The sequence below is a fragment of the Rhopalosiphum maidis genome, chromosome 3 (genome assembly GCF_003676215.2).
Source record: "Rhopalosiphum maidis isolate BTI-1 chromosome 3, ASM367621v3, whole genome shotgun sequence".
NCBI lineage: Eukaryota > Metazoa > Arthropoda > Insecta > Hemiptera > Aphididae > Rhopalosiphum > Rhopalosiphum maidis.
In genome coordinates, this window is record NC_040879.1 from 6,042,812 (window position 1) to 6,065,502 (window position 22,691).

General features: G+C 36.5%; 1 protein-coding gene across 1 annotated transcript in view; it reads right to left on the minus strand.

Annotated features, from left to right (window-relative positions):
* LOC113559859 (ephrin-B1) overlaps positions 1 to 19,838 on the minus strand; it is a 242,571-nt gene extending 222,733 nt beyond the window's left edge. The window contains exon 1 of the mRNA XM_026965635.1: positions 19,026 to 19,838. Within this exon, the coding sequence (XP_026821436.1) occupies positions 19,026 to 19,270 (245 nt within the window). The 5' untranslated portion in view covers positions 19,271 to 19,838. The remainder of the gene's footprint in view (positions 1 to 19,025) is intronic.
* Positions 19,839 to 22,691: the final 2,853 nt, after the last annotated feature.

A 22,691-nucleotide genomic window follows, 5' to 3' on the forward strand; every position in this document is an offset into this window, starting at 1 on the left:
TAGAAAAGGTCCAGAAATATCGGCCCATCGACCGCGCGATATACAACACATGATATTATAATATGCGTGTATATTATGTACCTATACACAATACCAATATATATATATATATGTGTGTGAGTGTGTGTGTGTAAGTTTCACAACTCTACAATCGCAAGTGATGTGTGTGTGTGATTCGACACAATGGGTTGTGACGGCGAGCGGACGGACGGACGACGCGAGATCTGTTTCTTCGCCGCGTACTGCGATAATAAAAATTCCGTCGAAAAAAATAACAAATCTGGGCAGGTAACCGTTAATTATTATCATACACTCGGATCGTGTTTTCAAAGAAAATATTGTTATGTCTCGCAAGGATTGTATACGGACGAAAATAATTATACGTCCCACGTGTCCGCGCGTGTGCGAGTATATGAGCTGCGACGACGTAAATTATGGGATAATATATATTATATATCTGTACGCGATCGCCGTAATCACCGTACATTATGTACCGAGAGACGGTATGATCGCGGGAAAATCTGGGCAAACCGATGACAGGGGAACCGACACCTTCATTACGAATCGGTTATTATATCGGTCTGAATTCCACACAGACCACGGCGACAGCGTATACACGGTCGTTTTGAATTTTTTATTATTTTTTTTTTCGTGTACCTATATAATACACGACCGCGCGTATAATATAGGCACATGGCTGTTATATATATATATATATATATATATATATAAGTATAGGTACGTATTATATGCGCGTCGCCGTTACATCGCGTCCGGTCGATATAAAAAAATAAAATACGAAATTTAAAGCTCGTTTATCACCGTCATCGGTTTTACCAATAGGTGTATAAAGTATAATATTATACGAATATTATGATATATTAAGAAACGCGACTAGCGTAAAAGAGAAAAAAAAATCAATTGTATAAATTAAATATTACCGAGCATTTTTCTTTAAAAACATATTTCAATTTCAACGAAATGCATGTACGCAATTTAACGAACGGAATTGTAAAAAGGGAATTGGTTGTCGTACACGTTATGGCCAGCTGCTACTCGTGGAATGCTGTACAAACGGCTGCAGAGTAAATAGACGGATACAATAAACCATTATCACACAATGAGAACGAGATACACAAAAGTATACCCACTGCAGCGTTCCCTCGATCGAAATATTTGTCAAAAACGTAACACCGATTACTATGATAAATGACAATAATGATGATGATTGTAATAATATGATCAGGACGGTACACTGCAAACATGCACATATGTATATCTATGCTGTTGGTGCGTGGACCGGAAGCGAGTCAAAACGGCGACGGATGGACGGATATATATGTAAAGAAAACGATTGTAAAGCTTAAAAAATTGTACGTTAAAGTGTAAACACTCGACCCAATTGAAACCTCTCTGATTGAGTCGTATGTTTACCTACCTATTGAGTTATTGAATTACGAGAAGAAGCCTGAGCAAACTACAAAATGTATTAAATTTCGTTGAACCACTGTGGTGTACGCAGAATGTTTCTCTCTCTGTCACTCTATCACTCGCTCTATCGTTCTCTTTCGCCCCTCTCTCTTTTTCACCGTGTCTGTCTCTCGCACACCCGTTTATTCTGTCAATGCACGGGTAGAATATGCGTTTGATAATAATAAAATTATGATTATTAATGTTATACGGCAGATGTGATACGCGTTCGGTACGAATGACCGGCGCGGCGTCGTCCCACATTTGAATACATTTCATTTCGTGAAAAAAAATGATGTGATTAGAATGGCTTGTTAGTGTGGGCCCAGAGCTATAATTAAACGAATTCATTTATATAATATTTATTATAATAGTATAATAGTAATAATATGATCGAATGACTTTTGTGTCCAACCCGTTTTCTCTCGCTGCATACACGAAAAACCTTTTTGCAGAGCGCGTTTATTATAACGTATACAGTCGTATAATACGAGCGCGTACGTATATATTTCACGCGCCGCCTCTTCAATTTCGAACCGTTCAAAATTAGTTTTCGTGTTGATTTACGACAGATTGTCATAATCCTACCGCGCACAATATAATATTAATATATTATATAATAGCGTAACCGCAACAATGTTTGGAAACGACGAACTGCGGCGAGTTCGATTATAAATCGTGTGACGACGATAGTTGTAATAATAATAATAATAATAATAATGAAGTGTCGGACTCAGGTGATTATTATTAGATGGACGAAAATCCGAAATGCATACACAATGGATGATTGTGCGTGTAGTGTATACTTTAGAATTACCATAATAGTTTCTAGACTTTCTGGAAATATCGTTCGATCGTGATCTGCAAACATTTATGGTGACGACGAAAGAGTACGCTCACTGATACAATGTATACAGTATACCACAGTTTAGAGTTATTGCTAAAATTTTAAAATTGTTTAAAACAAAATCATTTTTATTCCCAAATTAATTACAATAATAGTGCATAATGGTTTGCTAGTATCGAAGGAAGGTAAACATGGAAAACTTTCAAAGTAACACTTAGTGGGGGAATGTTGTAAGAATAAAGAGGAGTTTGCATGCAAAGAATATGAAATATCCAACACTTTAGAAGCAGCCCTAGGACCTAAGACCGAAAACAACCAAAATATTCTATTTTTCCAATGAATACATACCCAAATTATATAATTTATTATACAAGAGAAAAATAAACTATATAGTCTAAAAAAAAATCGACCATTACTTATGGCTTACGAGTATAATAACCGAAATTTATTTTAAATCGAAAAAAGCTAATGGTAAATTAATGTTTATAATCACTGTGCCGATATATTTCAATTCATTCTCCGATATATAAACTACAATGTCTAACTTAGACGTAACGACTATGTACCGCCTGCACTCTTGCAGCCATTCGAGTTGTCGTTTTAGAGCGGGGGAGGGGGTAGGATTAAGCTATTATTGTGATTCCTCGAATAACAATTTTTTTTAAAAATGGCAACCCTACGCGAGAAAAAAAAATGAAATTTTAAAAATTATTTTCACTCTCGCCCTTCCCGCTACCCCAACCGCATAGTCGCAACGTCACTGGCTCGCGACTCGCGGCGCTCGCGCGGGCGGAGACACTTGTACCTACCCGACGCACTTGCCCCGCGCCCGCGAACCCACGGTAGCTGTGCACATACCGAGACACCCGAGAGTGTGCGTCGGCTCTCACGTGTACGTGCGTGTGAGTTATAATAATTTTAATTGGAAACGTGAAGAGACGACGACGACGACGACGTGTGTGAGTGTATATAGAGAGGTATATACAATATATGTATACGTCGCGCACCGCACGTCACCACCCGCGGAAGTATACACAGAACGGTACAGGCACGGAGGGGCGGATGTTCGCGCACACTCGCACGCCGAGTTAATCACGGTGCGTATACGCGCGCATATAATGCGTCCGTTGCACGCAGCAGTTCCGGTCTGTGGCGGTGGCGGTTACATAGGCGGCGGCGAGGTGCGCGCCTTTGGCCACGCCTAAAACGCGATCCGCCTCTTTTCGCGTCAGACGCGGGCAAAAACGGGGTAGGAAAAAAAATTATTAAACGGGGAAAGGAAAAAAAAAAATTCTCTTTAGTTTCGCGTGTGCATATTATAATATACGACGCTCGCCTCCGCGGTGAGTGCATTATGCACCGGTGCACAGCGCACGCATTAAATGCCCGTGCGTGCAGCACATATACGCCGTATACGTTGATAATAATATATAGGTATATAGGACGACGTCGTACACGGACGGACTGCATATAGGAGACCATACAAACCGTGTGTGTGCAGTCAACCCCACTGCAGCCCATCATTCGCAGTGTATATCATAATAATATGTTCGTATGATATATGTATATGTATTATGTGTAACGCGTGTGTGATGTATATTATCATGGGTATACACTATACACACATGCCCGCTTGTAATGGTACAACATTATTACGTAGTATACCGTGCACGCACACACCTGAATGGAAGAAATGTTTGTAGTAGGTACATATAATAATACGAGATAAGTGCATGCAGTGCGAGGAATTCGGATGACAAAAAATGTATGACAAACATCGTCATCCGCGTCTTCGCGATAAAAATATTGTGCGCACGAATGTGTGTTTATATGGCATATATTATTATACACGAAACGCGAGAGAAAAGAATGGCTTGCGTTGGGGGGAGAAGAAAATATGCTGCGCCCGTCGACGACACCGCTGCACCGCCACCGACACCCGCGTATAGGATATAATAATAATATTATACACGGCCGTTACGTGCGAAAGTACCAACACATTATACTGTGATGTAGCCCGTCCGTTAAAACCGGTTTTCGGGTTCGCAGGGACGATTATGTTACCCGGTCTGAAAGGTGTAATACGCGACGGCAGCAGCACCGGCACCAGCAACTATATAGTCTATTAAACGTATTATAATATTATAACGGGCTCGACGAAAACTGCGAAGTCCTCGCCGGTCGCCAGCTCCGAGGGGGTGGATGGAGGTCACACTATATTTATATATAATGTACTGCTGCCGCGGGACGATATTACAATGCCAGTAGACGGACACACCTAAGGATTTATGTTCGTTTTGACCCTCACCCCCGCGAAAAACTCGCGTTGTAAACAATATTATGTATACCTTCGTACCGCGAAAAAAAGTCGGAATTTTCGAACAAAACGTTTTGATTGTATTGTGTGTGTGTGTGTGTGTGTGTGTGTGGAGTTTTCGAGCACCTGCGGTCCTGAGCTGCAGTTTGTAGAGAGGAGGAGATTTCCGTCGGGTGGGTATTGTTGTTATATAGTTGTCGCAGTCTTTTTACGTGCGACAAATTTTTCGTATCTCGCTATATAACACTACACCTTCATCCACACTCGTACAACAATAATGCAATATTATAAACTGCTACGCCAACCGATCTGTAAACGTTACAACAGTTTTCGAACACACTAACGAAGAAACACAAAAGCAATCAGTCCGTGCGTGGTCCATACAAACCACTCCTGGTCCAGTCGCATGGACTTGTCAAATCGACATTAAGATTTATAAACCGAGAGTTGAAATATTGATTGGTAGGCGATATGACCTTATTTTTAATCTGAACTTAAACGATATTTTGTTGTTTATACTTGCACATACTTTTGTATCAATCGAAAACGTACGATGTGATAAATTTAAAATATAATATAGTTAAATAGTAATAATGATTTCTTTGAAAATTGTAAATTTTTAAAACACCAACATTGCCATGGCATAAATCATATAAAATAAAATATATAGGTGCGGACTTAATACTCATTTAAAAAATCGGAAATTGAAATTTTATTTAACGCATTAATACGCAAAAAAACCAAAAATTGTACTTCTATTGTATTTGTATTGCAACTTTTCATAGTATAATATAATAATACAAAAAACGCGTGTGGTAAAAAAAAATCACTCTGTATAATATCTCTAATTATAGCAGTGTTTGTTTTTATTTTCAGGGATTTGTTTTAGGTAAATTTAACCAACGTTATAATGTATTCCGAGTTTTTGACGAAACTTTCTAGGGATTACCGTTGAGTAAATACTAAACACTGAGAACTAAAATACACCCTACGGCCGCGCGTCTCCATGACTAAACCACCGTTGCGCGCCCCTCCGCGAAATCGCCACATGTAACGTCACTTAACGTAATTAATTTTGCGCTCGACCCCGAAGTAAAATGTTTCATATAATTCGATTTTTTTTCTCATCCGCTTTTCCCGCTAGACCAGCTGAGCACGCTCGCACCCGCCGCCCAAGATTGCGACGGCAAAAACAAACAACTTTGTGGCCGTCATCCTACTTAGCCGTCGTTTTCACCCTTCTGTTTCCGTTCCTGCCCAACGTTTCTATATTATTAGTAATAATATAATAGTAATAATTTATTACTATTATACCTGGTATTATTATTGTATATTTTCCACACCCGATGTAAGTTGTACACAATGTTATCGCCCGTCGTGGTGCTGTAGAGTACCCGAATGCATCTTCGCTGTCCGCGCGCGTCGGTCGACAAAACGTCACCGATCGTTAAAGGTTATACATTGTTGTTGCGTAGCGTGTTATTGTGTGTATCTACAACACTATAATATGCGGAGCGGAAGTACGACGTTTAAACGGTCGATTAGCTAGAAATTAAGCTCAAAACGCTACGGAGGCGAGAAAGGAGCACGCCGTATCAGCAGGCCTGTTGTAATTACCGTGGTTTTATTTTTCATTTTCATCACAAGCTTCCCAAACCCCCATCACTCTAATAATTAAAGGCTACCGACCGAAAAACATTAACCCAAAATCCCGTGCAAAAAAAAAAATAAATTAGACAAGATTCTGAAAACAGACGGATATCCGAAGATCATTTAAATAGGTATTGTACGTAGTAAGCTTCTGCGTACATTGTGCCGACCTAACATAATATCTGTTGTTAGATGTTAATTGTATTTAATGATGTATTTTGTTAATAAACTTAACTATGTATAAGCTATAAAGATATATATACATATATATATACAGTAAGCATAATATTATGTTGGTATACACTTATTGTTAGCATTTCGTATACCACATCAAACAATAATAAAAGTGCTGCAAAAGACAAACAGTTAATATCAGTCCAAAGCAGCCACCGCTGCACGTTTATAAGTATATACCTTTTCTTGTTTTTTTACTGACTCCTGTAGTCCTGTCATCGTTGATCAGAGCTGCACAGCTGTATATGCTGTGTACGATCAGAAATTCTATCTTGTGCGTTATTTTATTCGGTTTACAACTGGCACCAAAAAATCTTCTCATTTCAATTTTAAAAACAACTCTGAGCGGTAAAAGATTGTAAAGGTTTCCTCGCTAGTAATCACATTAATGGACGCAATCCGGTAAATGCGACGGTGTATAAAAGTCACGCGGCCGCCATATAAAACATAATTAACTGCGTATTAAAACGTTCGAATTGTGGTTAAATATCGTCGGGCGTTTTAAGTTCCGGCTAAAGTATATTTACCTAACGAAGTTTACATTTTGATGAGTACCTACCGCGATGACGACCCGGACATTTTCAAAGCCGTGCCGAACGAGTCAATGGAATTAATTTATTTTAAAAACCAACCCAGACAGAGTCGACGAATAAAAATTCAATTCAATTCAATTTTATTGCATCTGCTACGATATCTCGAGGTATTTACGACTAAATACAATATCTTTAAATTAATGACGACACTCGGAAACGTTAAGGCAAGTTCATGGACACTTAGTGAAACTAACGATTACGTTAATTATATTGTGCCCATAACAAAAAAGTATAATATGATAACTTATATATTATACAAATATAATAGTATATTATCGTATACATATAATATTCTACCTATACATAGAATAGGTACCAAACACAGAAGTGTATTTTAAAAATATCGTAATTTAAAAACAAATAATCCGTCAATTGTTATAAAGTCACTAACTGATATGATTTCGACTTGTTATGAGTCATGGCTGTAAAAAAAAATATCCGGTTTTAAACGAAGAAAGTCATAGATACAAAGTTGATCAAATAGCAACAGTGCATAGAATTTAGTGTAACTGATAGAACACACGTATACGTGCGCGTTTTGATTTTTCATTAGAGATTTACGGCAAGGTGTTTGTGATTTGATTTTTCAAACGTGAAAATGGACTCCCAGTACTTATAATAATAGTTTAATTATATATTATTTTATTTGATTAATAATACCAATATTAGCGAATAGAATAGTAAAAAATTATGTTGAGTTCGGCATATAAATTGTCACTGCAGCCGAGACATATAATGCATAATAGGTACCTACTATTTTTTGAGTATATATTTTTGAAGTTTTAAATATAATATTATACAAATAGTGGAGGAACATGTAGAAAAATTTCATTTTCATACATGAATGTTTTAAAAACTTTTTAAAATTAGTATTTTAACCACTAATTAAAAATATAGATATTATTATATTCTCGTTTTAAAAAAAAAAAAAACAATGCTGTACGTAGGTATTAAAATATAATGGTGACTATAGAAGTACGATAATAATTAATCTTGATCCCCGGCGATAAAATATTTAAAAAAAAAAAAAAATGTTTATAGTATATTTTTATGAGGTCCAATTAATAATAATAATGCAACCATTTCGTGAGAAACTCGCCGTGACGGAAATATTAGGGCGTAACTCCCTTCAAGAGGATTACCAAGATATAAAAACATCCCGGGAGCCGAAAAATCCCACTTACAAAGGGTCAACAATTAATAAAAAATAAAATTAAACTAACCCCCACACACAAAAAATGTTTTAAAAATAAACATGAATTTAAAATTAATTAACTTTTCTTTGAAAGATTGTATACTACTTTTAACGATATTTTTTACATATAATTATTAGTCGCGATTTACAATGAACATAACAATAGGTGGATGAAATGACAGTCGGATATGGTTTAATTGCCGCATACATTTTTCATCGCCCTCATAACCGCGGAAGTGTACAAACGACAAGGCAAATATAAAAATCAATACTTTCTCAATTAATATTTGTCATGCATTGGAGAATTTTGAAAACAATTTGGGACCGGAAAACATTAATTTAATACCGTATACTCTGACATGACCACGTATTCGAACGGTTCTGAGAAAACCGTTCATGTGTCCCTCCGTCACATTCGACGTTAAATTTTTGCCAACGAAGCAAAATTTGACTAAAACGAAATATGAATACCTACCTATATATAACAAACCTTTATGCCTGCCTAGACCGTTTTTCCGATTTTTTTTTTAACCTCTGGTCACTGCATCGCCGCCATGTCAGTTGAAAAAAAATAACTACCGATAATTCGAATCGGGCACTTTCCCGTATACACATTAATATTATTATTATTATTTTGGGGACCACCAACATGGATCGTATACGCGACACGTTTTCGATTATAATATTTATAATATCATATTATTATTATTATTATTATTATTATACCCACTCGCATCGCATGATGCCACCGAATGACGCGCCGCCACACACTATTTTAAATCAAACAAACCTCTCGCGGTCCATATTATTATTATATATGTATACACTACATGTATAGACAACATTATAATGGTCAAGACGACTGTTTATAGCTGAGAGTAGATTATACGCGTATACACCTACCGTCGCCACCGACAAACACTTGAAGCTATATAAAAAAAAATGTATATACAATACACATTATATACAGATAGGTACACAGAGTACCTATCCATAATGTTGTTCGTATGACGTCCTCGTAAAAGATAGAGCGGAAAAATAGAGAGAAATAATAACAGTATATATATTATATTGTCTGAGTGTGTTTGTGTATAGCACATTCAACAGTTTATTCATATATTACGTAATACATATAGGCGTATCTGTATGTATACATGCATGTGTGTATACATCGGGTGTGTGGGGCTAAGCTATATAAAAAGTACCAGAACCCGGGCACAGGTATGCAGCTGGTATGCCTGGGCGCAGGGGTAGAGGTTACCCGAGGTCAGACAGTCGTGCGTGCGTGAGTGTCTGTGTATGTGTATGCGTGAGAGAGGAAGACAGAACTATTGCTTGTGACTACTCTATAAGACTACACGACGATGACGATGACGACGACGACCATCACCCTTCGCGTACAAATACCGCGATACATATAGGTAAGTGGAAAAAGAAAAAAATATTCAAAATTGCCGTGCGTCGAGGGGATGTAGAGTCAAAAACGCGTTTATTACGTTGCAGCGCCGGTGGCGGGCAAAGCGATTTTATAATTTGGGAAATTTTAAAATTCAATTTTATTAATCAATAATGTATATTATTATAAAATACTGATAAAAGTATTGATAATAAACAAAAATATTACAACGTGAAATGTAATTTAAAATTATTTTCTTTTTTTACTAATAATATAAATATTTGTACAAAATAAAAATAAAATCAACCCCCTCTCAAAAAATAAATGTTATTCAGTTACACCCTTGCGTCGTCGGGACAACTGCAAAAAGCACAATAACTTATATTCGGTTTTATCTCATTACCATACGTCAGTAATGAACATATTATAATATTATTGTCATAAGCGCGCGCAGCCTCCAGTTTCAGGGGCAGCAAGAGATTAATTCGGCCCATTCTTTAAATTCACCATTAAAACCGGCGCATAGTTTTACATTTTTTACTATTGAGTATTGGGGTTGAGTATCAAAATTAATACTATATTAGTTATTTATTTATTTTTTTGTTTTGATAAAAAGTTGTACAGTAAAGTACTAAGCCACTACAAAGGTGTACTTTTCCACAAGCCTATAGTTCATATTTATTATTTATAATATGATAAATATTTATGATTAAAAATCATGGCTATTTCTTTTTATAGTAGACAGGTCTATTAGTTTTATACTGGTAAATTCTATAATCATAAAATATCTGTCTATACTTTACCAAAAAAAAAATCATTTGTAGAAATATAATTTTACCTAGGCCCATTATTTAATATCTGCCGGCCCCGGTAGCTCCAAAGAAAGTCCAGGGGCAGCATATGCTGCCTCTGCTGCCTCCATGCGCACGCCTATGATTATTGTGTAATTTCATGATGTCGATAACGCATCGGAAATAATGTCAAAATCGATAGTAGACGAAACGGAAGCGGGCTGCGGTGCGTCTAAAAAAATTTGCACATCCCATTAGAATAAAAGCAATATTAAAATACTACACAGTAACCGTCGACAATCTCGTTCCTGAGCGTTAAATAAATATTTTTATAAACCGTACGTCGTATCATTATTCGTTACGTTTCCGTCCCGCAATCGACGAGATTGAAAAATAAAATACACGTTCTATATAACGCTGCCCGTTGTCCCCTCGAGACAAGTTGCGCTACGTGATTTGTATAATTTGCGAAGGCAGTAGGTACCTATATATACCAGCAGATTTCTGGCACGTTTCAATGTTTTTTCATTTCTGACACCATCGGCAAGTGTATACGTTTTAAATTTAAATATATAAACACTATATAAAGCAGTTCGGCGGAAGATCCGACGAGTTGAAAATTGTGGACTTTATTTTATATGATTACATACGCATAATGCAGTTTATGCAATTTTATTGGGAACGTGATTCGAAAACGATGGTCTGATAAGCGATTTTTTCAAGAAATTTTAAAATATTGATGAAGAGAACGCGCACTAAAAATAATGTATGTATTACAACGTATAAGTCGACAACTATTTAAACGACGTTAAATGTGTTATGTGTATACAGTATCAATGAATATTAATTATTTAATAATTTTTGTATTTATTTTTTACGACTAGATTGAAAATGTCAACGTTTTATTCATTTGTATTTAAATAATGTGGTCCAACATCGATCAATATTGACACTATATAGGTGTTGATAGTGCATTGAATAATTTCGTTTTTAATCACACGGTATTAATAATCTATTAATTATAGATTTAAAAACTTAAATGCCTTATGCTTTATCATTAGTGTGAGTAATAAACACACATACAGTTTACAAAATCAACAGTAACAACAAAACAGAGGGCGATTATTACGGTATTTTTTATACTAGGTAATCAGTTAATCACGGTGATGATATAACAATTATTATTTATTATATTAGACGTATCTATACATAATTATATACCCATAAATAACGAACAAATATATATATATTTTTTTTGAAAACATGTATACCTTTTGAAGCATTGATCGTGTAAATAGTATACACGTCATTATATTTGGTACCCATCGAAAGAGATTATTTTCAAACATTTTATTTGCTTTGATCCGGTGTTGAGTAGGTAAATAAATATAAATCAGTCAAGATGTGTATTATTTAAAACATTTTTTATTGTTGTTAACCATTCAAAAATCGGTAAACGTAATCAAATGATTTATCACAAAACGGGAAACAATCTTTCTTCAATACACTCTAATAAGGCAGTGATTAACGAAATCGTCGATATTATATTTTCTCTAACTTGTAAACGGAAATAATTTCGAAGAATAATGATAATTAAAAAATAAATAACAAGAAAAAATAAACTAAGTATATTCTTGGGACACGTTAAAGACTGGTATAAAGACAGAAATTAATGCGAAGGTGTCTCCAGACGATTTGTTCATTGTCCATAATTTCTTCTAATGTCTTACACTAACGTCTGTAAACACGTTTTTTTTAAAGTTAATATTTATTATAAACGATTATTTTAGTTTTTTTCATTCTACTGCCCACATCCCCTTTTTGTTTATCTCTATTTTAGTATTTTTAATAGCCATGAACACTTGAGTGTTTCGAATACAAGTTCATATAAAAAAAAACCAATAATGGTATCGGCATTTAAATTTTATTTCGAGTAATTAACAATTTAAAAAATGTATAATGTGTGGACTGCCATATTATATGACCGACAATATGTGCCTAGGCCAATTTTAAACACTCCATAACACTCGGCTATTATCTTAATTAATAATAAAAGAAAAAAAACGTTGATTTTAATTACTGTTGACAGCTCATCTCGTATCAGTGGGTCATTACTATTTTATCATCGCGGAGTATTATATACCATATTACTGCTATACCACTATCACTATTACCACGTCTACTATAGACAGACTTGCAATATGACCAGTCCCGTTTAATTTGAATATAAATTGTCACGTGTTACCGAAAAAAAAAATTACAGCCAAGTTATAAATATATGGATGTATTTTTTCATCGTAGTAGTGATCATTATTTATTTTATTGCTCATTAATCTTAGAGTAATTCAATGCATTATTACCAAACAGGCTAGGAGCACTATCAAGGAAATTTAACAAATTTGATTGTTTTGCAAAGTTATTATATTTAGTAAGACATATCCGGCGCAGGAAACTAGAATTTAAAAAATAATTTACATTTATTAAAGAAAATATGCATAAAAGAAATCCTTTGTGCCGTCGGAAAATAAATATAAGATGCATAATAAATGACGTGTTCCATTGATTTTTTTTTTAATATTTGTTTTCTAAAATGAAACATAATTTATATTTATATTTCATAATACATACCTAGTAAAACATTATATTATACACAAAATAAAAAAAAAAACAAATTGACGAAGCACGTTTGTAGTAATTATTATTAAAACAGGAAAAAATCGTTTTTCCTTATAGTTTGAGATTTTAATATTCGTCCGCGTTTTCTTTCACAAAGTACAATAACATCATTAAGACTTCGAAATGTCAATGTGCCGATGGGAAAATCCTTGTCGGACTAAAAATATTATATAAGCTTCTCACCTATTCTCCTTTAATTATTCATAATGGGGTACACCATTATCTACATTCTACACGACATAGGTACTAAATATTATATTGTACTATTAAATAGGGAGGGACGATATAATATGTCGTAAAATCAAATAAACGTTCTCGTTTTCACAGTATCCGTAAATACCACATTACAATACAACTAATATAATAATATGTATTATAAAACCGTATGAAAAAAGGCCAAATAGAGGTTTCAAATTCCCTAAATTAAACGACGAAATTCGAAAAATGTTTACACACGAAGAATTTGTTATGTGTCATCGCTTGCAGCACTCAGCCCGTAACCCGACAACAGTGCATAGGTGCAGGACACTGGTGGTATTTTTTCACGGGTAAAAACTGCGCTCGCATAGTGTGTCGACCCGCGCAACACCGTATTGCATAATATAGTATAATGGGTACGTATGTATAATATAATATATTATATTATGTACGTTATAATTCACTATAATATACAGTGCGTGCGTTACTGAGTCTGCTCGGGGCTGTATAAAAAACGCGGATAGTGTAAAAAAAACGATGGCAAACGCGTCTGTGTATTCGCGAGGAATTTTTCCGGACGGTTTTCTTCTTTTTTTTTGTTTCGATCGGTCTCGTCCACTGGGGCGGTACTGCCTATTAGTAGGTTTACGTTTACAATATAAATAATAATAAAACCACGCGTAAACTGTTTTGTCGGATAAACCTACTCATGTGCCAAATTCCACGGGTATAGGAATGTCACACGCACAGTTATGACATCATAATTACCCGTACAACTTTAAGATTTTGTGTGTATAGTAATATAATATTAAATTGTGCGGATCACGGAAAAAAACGAAACAGTCAAGTAGGACGAAGGCGCTTCTCGGATGCATCGTCGATACCGGCGAAGGTGAATGTGTTGGTATAGTGGAGAATAAGGGGTCGTCGTCATCGTCGCCGATTTGACACTTTTGCCCCCGACGGCCGACCGACCCCTACCACTACACCGCGTGCCCACGTCTGCCCGTACACCCCGACGGAGACTCGAGTATGTCGTCCCCGCGGAGAGCGGCACGAACACGCGGCGGCCGCTTAAAACCATGCACGAGAGGTCGCGGGGTGTTCGCTTATATATTATTTATATGAATACCGATTTTACACCCCCTCATTTTCTACCCCACACGGCCAACTACACCACCATCACCCGCTATTATACCAGTGGTGTTACGGTAAAATACTTTTGTTTAATATTTTTCTAAGACCACCATAATATTATAATTTATAATACATATAATATTTTATATGATGTGACGCGGAAAACGACGACTACGACGTCCCATTGAAACCGAATAATATTTTATGTTGTCTTATATATAGGTATTGTTAGAATGGCCAACGTCATTGATGTTAAACTTCAAAATAATCGAACGCAATCCGTGTGTCTACCATCACGTATATTGCAATCATGAAGAAAAACGAAAATACAGGTACACCGAACATATTTAAACATCATTCGCAGTCTACAAACGTGTATAATAATATAGCAGATATACGAGTGGTCATCCGCGGTGGCCTTCGGATGATATTATTCTTTGCTAAAAACGCGGGAGAATGAAAAACAACTATATCTATAGTTCCTACCTATGTATGTGTATATAATAGATTATCGGTTTTATTTTATATACTGTGTTAAAAAGCGGAAACTCGGTTTTATTTTATTTTATGTTCAAGTCGGGATCCGGTGCATTAACTGAGATAGTGGTTGAAAGTGTAACATTACACAAATACACAATATGTCAATATTACCGGACGCATGCCGTTTTAACTAGGATGTATTTATGCGCTGACAAGTTAGTTTAAATGTAGATTGTTTGATAACACTTAAATTGATTATAAATATTGTTTGCGTTCAAATAACAAAAAAAAAAAAAAATGCACATAAACGTGCAACATTGAGTGGAGATATTATAGAGAATAAAAATATAAATAAATATAACTTTAAAGCTATATATCTAAGGTTAAAATACTTTAAAAAAAAAAAAAAATCACAGTAGAACGACAGGCGAAAATATACATAGAGTGAACGTATAATAATTAATATAAAATGTAAACTAGATTTATAACTGCCATCAAATGCTAAAACTAATTTCTTCAAAATAAATTTACCTAGGTAGCGTATTAATGGATTTTATGTCACGAAGAATTTAATCTGCAGAGAATAATAATTAGAGTTTATGAATAAAATAACTGTTGTTGTTGTGCTGTATCAAAATAGTAACTCATATTAGTCATATTATGATTAATAATATGAAAAAAAATACCAATTTTTTCACAATGGAAAATATTTACTCCGTTTGTGTAAATCGTTTGTAATATACTACCCTATTAAATATATTAGAAATTTATGATCACATTCAATATTAAATAATAAATCTATAGTATTGTATTTTATTTATTTTATTTTAAATTAAAATACAATATATTAGATATTGCCTAATTTTAATTGCATAAGAGATATATTAAGATATTAAATATACCAGCCTATATTAACAATAAACCTCGTAATAAGCAGTGTAACTGTGTAACCTTAACTCCAGCAAAAAAACAGAATCAATGAAAACAACAATAATATTATGCACGTTATAGTTTTTATTGGCATCTAAATTCTAAAAATAGTCTATGTTTTTTTAGTACCATGTCGAATGACGGTGTTTCATAGGAACATTAATTGTAAGGAGTATTTCAATAAAAATAATAATAATAATAAACGGGAATAATAAAAAAACAAGAATTAAAATGTTTCAATAAGAATAAAATAAATTTTCAATATATTATTGATACGCGTTATATCTGCTATGATAATATATAAATACAAATACATTATAAAACACAAATGTTACATCTCATTGCAATTTTATTGTATATTACATGCAATATGTATTCATTGTAAACACATACGTTACATCTCGTGGCAATTTTTTTGGTAAACTTTCTCACGGAACTTCCCGAACATGGGACGTATAAATCACGGTCGTCTTATCAAATTCTATCGATCCATTATGTTTTCCGTGGTGGGCGGGGGTACGGGAAGAGGTTACGAGATAAAAATGGAAAAAAAAATGTAGAAAGGAAAAAAAAAACCTCTCCGTTTGTTTCCCCTGCTCACTGGTCGGGAGAACTCTTTTTACAGCGTTGCAGAGTGCGTCCGGAGGAATCATGAACATTCATCAAATTCCCAAGGTTAACACACACACACACACACACACACACACACACACACACACACACACATACACACACACACTCAGACAAACTCCCTCCGTTCGGACACACGCGGATGGATCGAAACCGGTTACGGTCGAGGCCCGCGAGAAGAGAATATTATTATCGGTTGAAAAAAAAGTAATAATAAATATATATAATAATATTAAAATTCGTTTTACTAGGCAGGTAGTTTATTTCTTGATATTTAAAAAAACGTTCACTTTTGTCATCTTCGCCCCCGCAACCCGCGCTCTTAAGGGTATACACCACATGTCATTATGCGTGGAGACAAGTGGCTACAGGGAACGCGTTACATAAAGTGACGAAAATCGCTGAAACAAAAAGTGGGTACTGTGCCCGCGAAGAAAAGAACAAGTGTCGTCGTGTGTTGTGGCAAACGTGTGTGTCTATTGTGTGTGGCCACGGTAACCATTTATTAACATAATATTGTATGTGTCTTGTAAAATATTGTTAAAATAATATGATTTATCGGGACGTTTTTTTAAATATGACAAATTGATCGACTCGTGTATTCGTGTATATTACATTAACCGTCTTTAATACAGAATATTGTGTATTTGTGTGCAACTATTTCGCAGCGAAGCAAACGACTGTCCGTCGGCCGATATAATATTCTAACAACCGTATTGAAATTTCTCAGATTTCATTTCGTTTGGTTTTTTTTTTTTTTATATACATCTTACAAAACGATGACTTACGTCGAGTTTGTTATCACGACAATAAAAGTAATAGTCGACAATAAAATTAGCAATAAACGCAAAGTTATCATTTATTATTATTATTTTTAGGATGTTCGGTTTTTAATAATAATAAAAACTGTGTCGCGTTGGACAGCTACTAAATATCGTTCGTTCAACACGAATTTGACGACGACAAAGAAAATAGTATTATATATTATTCTTGTAGGTACATATTACATAAGTCAAGTTGAGTGCGTTCAGACAAAAAAATATACGTATTTAAAGAACGAGTAAGATGACTAGAACGAATAATTCCTAGTAGAGTCTTTATTGTGAGCCACGACAACCGCGTAGTTTGGTATGGCATTTAATGAAAATAAGAATCAATTTTCAGTTCACCCCGTTCGGGGTCCCGAGGTTAAGGAAAAATATTTTTGTTTTGACTCGCTAATTGTCCCGGTATTAAGTACCGACGACTATCGATTATAATCAATCGTGAAATTTTTCAAATAGTAACGCGGCGAATTGGAAAAATCGGTGGTCCCGCAAAACTATTTAGGAATTTAACGGCGAGTTACACACACCGCTTTGCCGTCGACACCGAAAATTGTGGACGCCTCGCCGCGGTCGTCGAACGTTAAAGTCGTCGGACCACCCGTTAATTTAAAAAAGTTTTTCGACGAACGATCTCTTTGGTACCGAAACACACATTCGTGTCAACTCTACCGATGATTTATTTAATGTAGTCGAATAATACATTATATTTTATCGTACCCATCCTTCGCGTCGTGTTTTACCGACCGTTTTGGCGTGCCTTGCAACAGGAGTAGGAAATAAATCGAAAACGGAAAAAATCTTCGTAACCCCCTAAACAGACTACGGCAGTATTACGTTCAGGAAACACGGACTGTTAGACGCACCGCCGCCGTCGGACGGAACGCGAGCGAGCGACGACGGGAGGAGAGAACCTACAGCCCTGACCCATAGCTCACTGCTACGGCTAGTGTATGCTACTCCTCTCGTCAAGTTCAACGTTTCTTTCATCACGGATATTTCCATCACGTCTGCTGTCACTGCTCATTATCGAAACGAGTTTTGTCCCGCGGGGGGAACCGCACACACACACACGCGCGCGCGCGCGCCATTAAAATAGGCGAGTAGGTGGGTTAAAAATTATATTACGCGTACACCACTATAACTTGGTGTTTCTCACGAGAAAACGCGACGAAACAATGATAACACACGTGATCGTCTCGGCACCACGACGCGCCCGATCTGACGCGATTAAATTATAACAACAGCACAATACTGTAAACAAGCGACATAAATAATTTCAATTGTTTTATATATATATATATCATAATAATAACGGCAACATACACATGGTAAAAAGAGCAATGACATCATAATATTATATTATATTATTTTAAACCGACGGGGTCCGAAACAACTACAGTGTACCCAGTGCAAAAATACACCTAAATAAATACATCAGTGTTTTTGTCCAAAGTCAATAACAATACATACGTATATTATATATATACTGGGGTACACGGGCGTTCGGTACGGTCTGTAAATGTATGCATAAATATCTATATGTATGTGTTTTGCCGCCGGGGGGATGATGGTTTTTGCGTGGGCGTCTTTGGGGGGTGTCCGGGTCGGGCCGGTTCGGACTTCGCGGGAGGACACGGTGATGGTAGGTACTCACATTGAATTCGACGTGTTCCAGTGCACGGTGAACGACTTGGTGCAATCGCTGACGGTGGACAGCAGGACCGTCTCGAAGCATATGAGCAGGACCAGCGTGAGGCACGACGTGATCTTGGTGCACGACACGCCGCGCATGGTGGCGGACGCGGGCCGTCGCCCGGCGGCGGCGGACGGCGACGGCGAGAAGAACCGCAGGCAGCCCGGCAGCCCCGGGAACCCGAACAGGTTGTCGAACAGAACCATGTTGTGACGCGGCGACGGTGATCGGCGCCGATACTCTTACGCGATGTCGCGCGAACCGAAAATGCGCTCGCGTCGACGACGGCTTTATGCGATAACGTGTGATGCGACACGACGGGCCCGAGGGAGGTGTCCTCGCCGGACGATTCTCCGGTGCGTTACGCCGCGCGAGTGTCGTTAACAACGCGTCGGCACGACGGCGGCCGAGACGTGGTCACGTCGGTCGTGCGCGGCGTTGGCCCACGGCCGGAGCATAGTGTTTGCCGAAGTGTCGGGAGACGGTTAGGTCTCTGCGGGTGACGACGGCTGTGATGCGGACCGTGTGAGCGCGAAAAACGATCGTCCGGAGCCCGTGAACAGACACGTTCGACGTGTAATAATATTAATATTATTTTGCACGCAAAACGAACGTGCGTACCGGTCGAATGTCGAGAGCGACGGCAAGTCCTACGGAAATAAAAACAAAATAATAAAAAAATCGACTAAAAACCGACGACGACGACTACGGCGGCGGACGGACGGACGGACGCGCGAATGCAGTAAACACGGGCACAGACACACCACTCGGTAAGGCCGACGATACGATACTGACGACGATTGTCGACGGTGAAAACGTTCTCGCGGTGAACGCCGCACGCGCAACGGTCCGGCAACGCCGCGTGCCCAACACAGCGGCGGCGTCCCCTCTCCCCCCGCATTGAACCCCGCGACCCTCACCGCCGCCGCAGCCGCCGACGCTTCTCCCGGCACCCCACGGCACGACGACGATACTCGGCGGCGGCGGCGGCGATACCGGCGCGGTCTGACGGCCTACGACCGACGCGCCATCTCTACGACGGCGACATTATCCTATCAACGTCGTCGTTGTTGTTATTGTTGTCGCTGTTGTTGTAACAGTCCGTCGCTTATAATTCGGATTGAAATAATAATAATAATATCGAGTTCGTATATTGTGATTGGTAACCAATAACCGAAACGCCGAGACACGTGAAATCGTCACACTGTTTTTTACGAAAATTAATTATTACTTAAATATATTTTACCCGCGAGATTTTTCCAGAATTAATAATTTTAGTTATCGTTTTTCCGTGTTCGCCGATTAGACTAGTGAACAGTTATAGAATTTCCTAACTTACGAAAAAAACCGAGGAAATCGAACTATAGAAAAACGAATTCCGCAGATTAAATATACAGAATTTAAACTTGTTTTTATTGTGTTTCCTCAGATTTTCCGAAATACGACAATTAATAGATATTGTGTAAATATTATATTTTGTCTCGACGTTAAACTCAGTCCAACGGTCGTCGTTCAAACGGATAGAACTTAACGTGATGTCGCAAATTCGTATCTAGAGGCATTTTTTTGATATCGAGCATCAAAATTTCGGATCCGGCAGGCGAGCGACCGATAAATGTCGTGTAGGCTGCTAGAGTAATATTCAAATACCAAACAATAATTTGGAGGACGTTACACCCTCGTGGTGGGTAGTGTTTTTCGTCTAATCGTCTTACAAACGTTTATATTGTTACAGTTTTAATGTTAGAATAAAATTGGCCAATTATATCGAGTTGACGAGTCTTAAGGTAAAAATAACGTTAATAGGTGCAGTCTGTGTTTGTAGTGGTTGTACCTACACCGATTTTTACGATATTTTAATATTGCCAAGCAACTATTATGAGTACCTATGTAATATTGATATTACTACCAACAATAATGATGCTCGTTATTATGCTTTCATAAAAATCGTATAAAAACCATATTATATTATAATGTCCTTACTATACAATTAGCACGTCATGGAAAGGTACCCTACTTATCCACAATAAATAATAATTTCTGACTTCTCTATGTCGGCGGTATACACTATACGATTTTTTTATCATAATATATTTAATATTGTATAGTTTGTGAACTGAACGAATTGTTTTCATAATGGTTCATAATGGCTGTGACTCTGTGAGCAGACTATAAAGTCAGAGAATAGAATAGTTTTTATTTCGGACGGATAACTCCAGCAGTCAGTCATTCCACCCACCACGAGCAGCTCTTACAATAATGTACTTTCTTAAGATAGAATTCTTTCTCAGACGGAATTTTTTTCTTCTAAATGTTTGCTATCAAGTCGTCACCGTCGTCCGTCTTCCGGTAGCCGGATACATGTGTACAATATGACGCATATCGTAAGTATTATACTGCGGGTACCTGCGTGTGTCGTCTTTTTCACATACATGTACTTACACAATAATAAGGATATACACAACTTCTCGCGTTGTAAATCATAAACTTTGCAAGTCTTAAATAGAAAAAAAAATGTAAAATGCGTGTGAGTGAGCGGTGGTCGGGGTGGTACATTGCCACCCTGTTTTTATTCGAGTGGGCAAAACGATACATTTGCCCCTGCTTCAATACCATAAAACAGGGTGCAAAAGAAAAAATAATGGTTCAAACGAGTGTATACCTACGTATATACTTATTATTACAATTTGCAATGCAATTATGTTTTTACCAATGCCTGCAGTTTTTTTTCAATTTGTACCTATTGCTATATTTTAAAATTATATAATTTGTATTTTAAACGTTCGAATAATGAGTGTAATAAAAAAAAATATATATTAATAAAGAATTTTGTTAGTGTTATGCGTTGTGGAAAATATTTTTTATTACTTCATTCTATAAAATAAGATTTTATATTTTTATAATAATTTGTATTTATTAAATTTATGATTATAGAAATTACTTTTTTGTTTTAAATTTATTTAGACTTGAGTGATTGACTCATTTAAACTAAAACGAGCTTATGCCAGTAATTTTTTTTTTTTTATACTGTGAATGAACATGTTTTACACTTTTACAGATATTTTAGTGGCATAATAAGAAGGAAAAAATTCATTTGAAAATGTAGAATTATTAACGAAGTAGGTACCTATGATTTGGGAAGTTTGCTTTGGAAAGTGTCTGCGTATGAGTCTTCTACGGTCAAATATGCATCGATTCTAGTCCGTTAAATGCCAATCGATCAAACATGTTGTGTTAAAAATATTATGCAGGGAAATGATTGGTGACAGTCGAAAACGGCTCTATAATATAGTATTTTATATATTTTTATATATTATATAGCATTACTGCAATGTTTCCGACGGAATCCTGATCGAACATATTTTGTTTTCGATATATTATAATAATATATTTTTCGATAATATATATCATAGGACAATAAGGCCCACCTACTGCTCCTGCTGCCGTTGTGCAGGCTATCGTACATTTCATCTACAAACCGATTATTTGTATATATCTTTTTTTGTCTCTCGAAAATCGTCTGTTATTTTAACATAATTATCCAATAGGTTATGTACGCGTGATCCTATCGTGACGGTTATAGAATAATAATGCACGTGGGCGCGCAGTTTTATGAAGAATAACTAT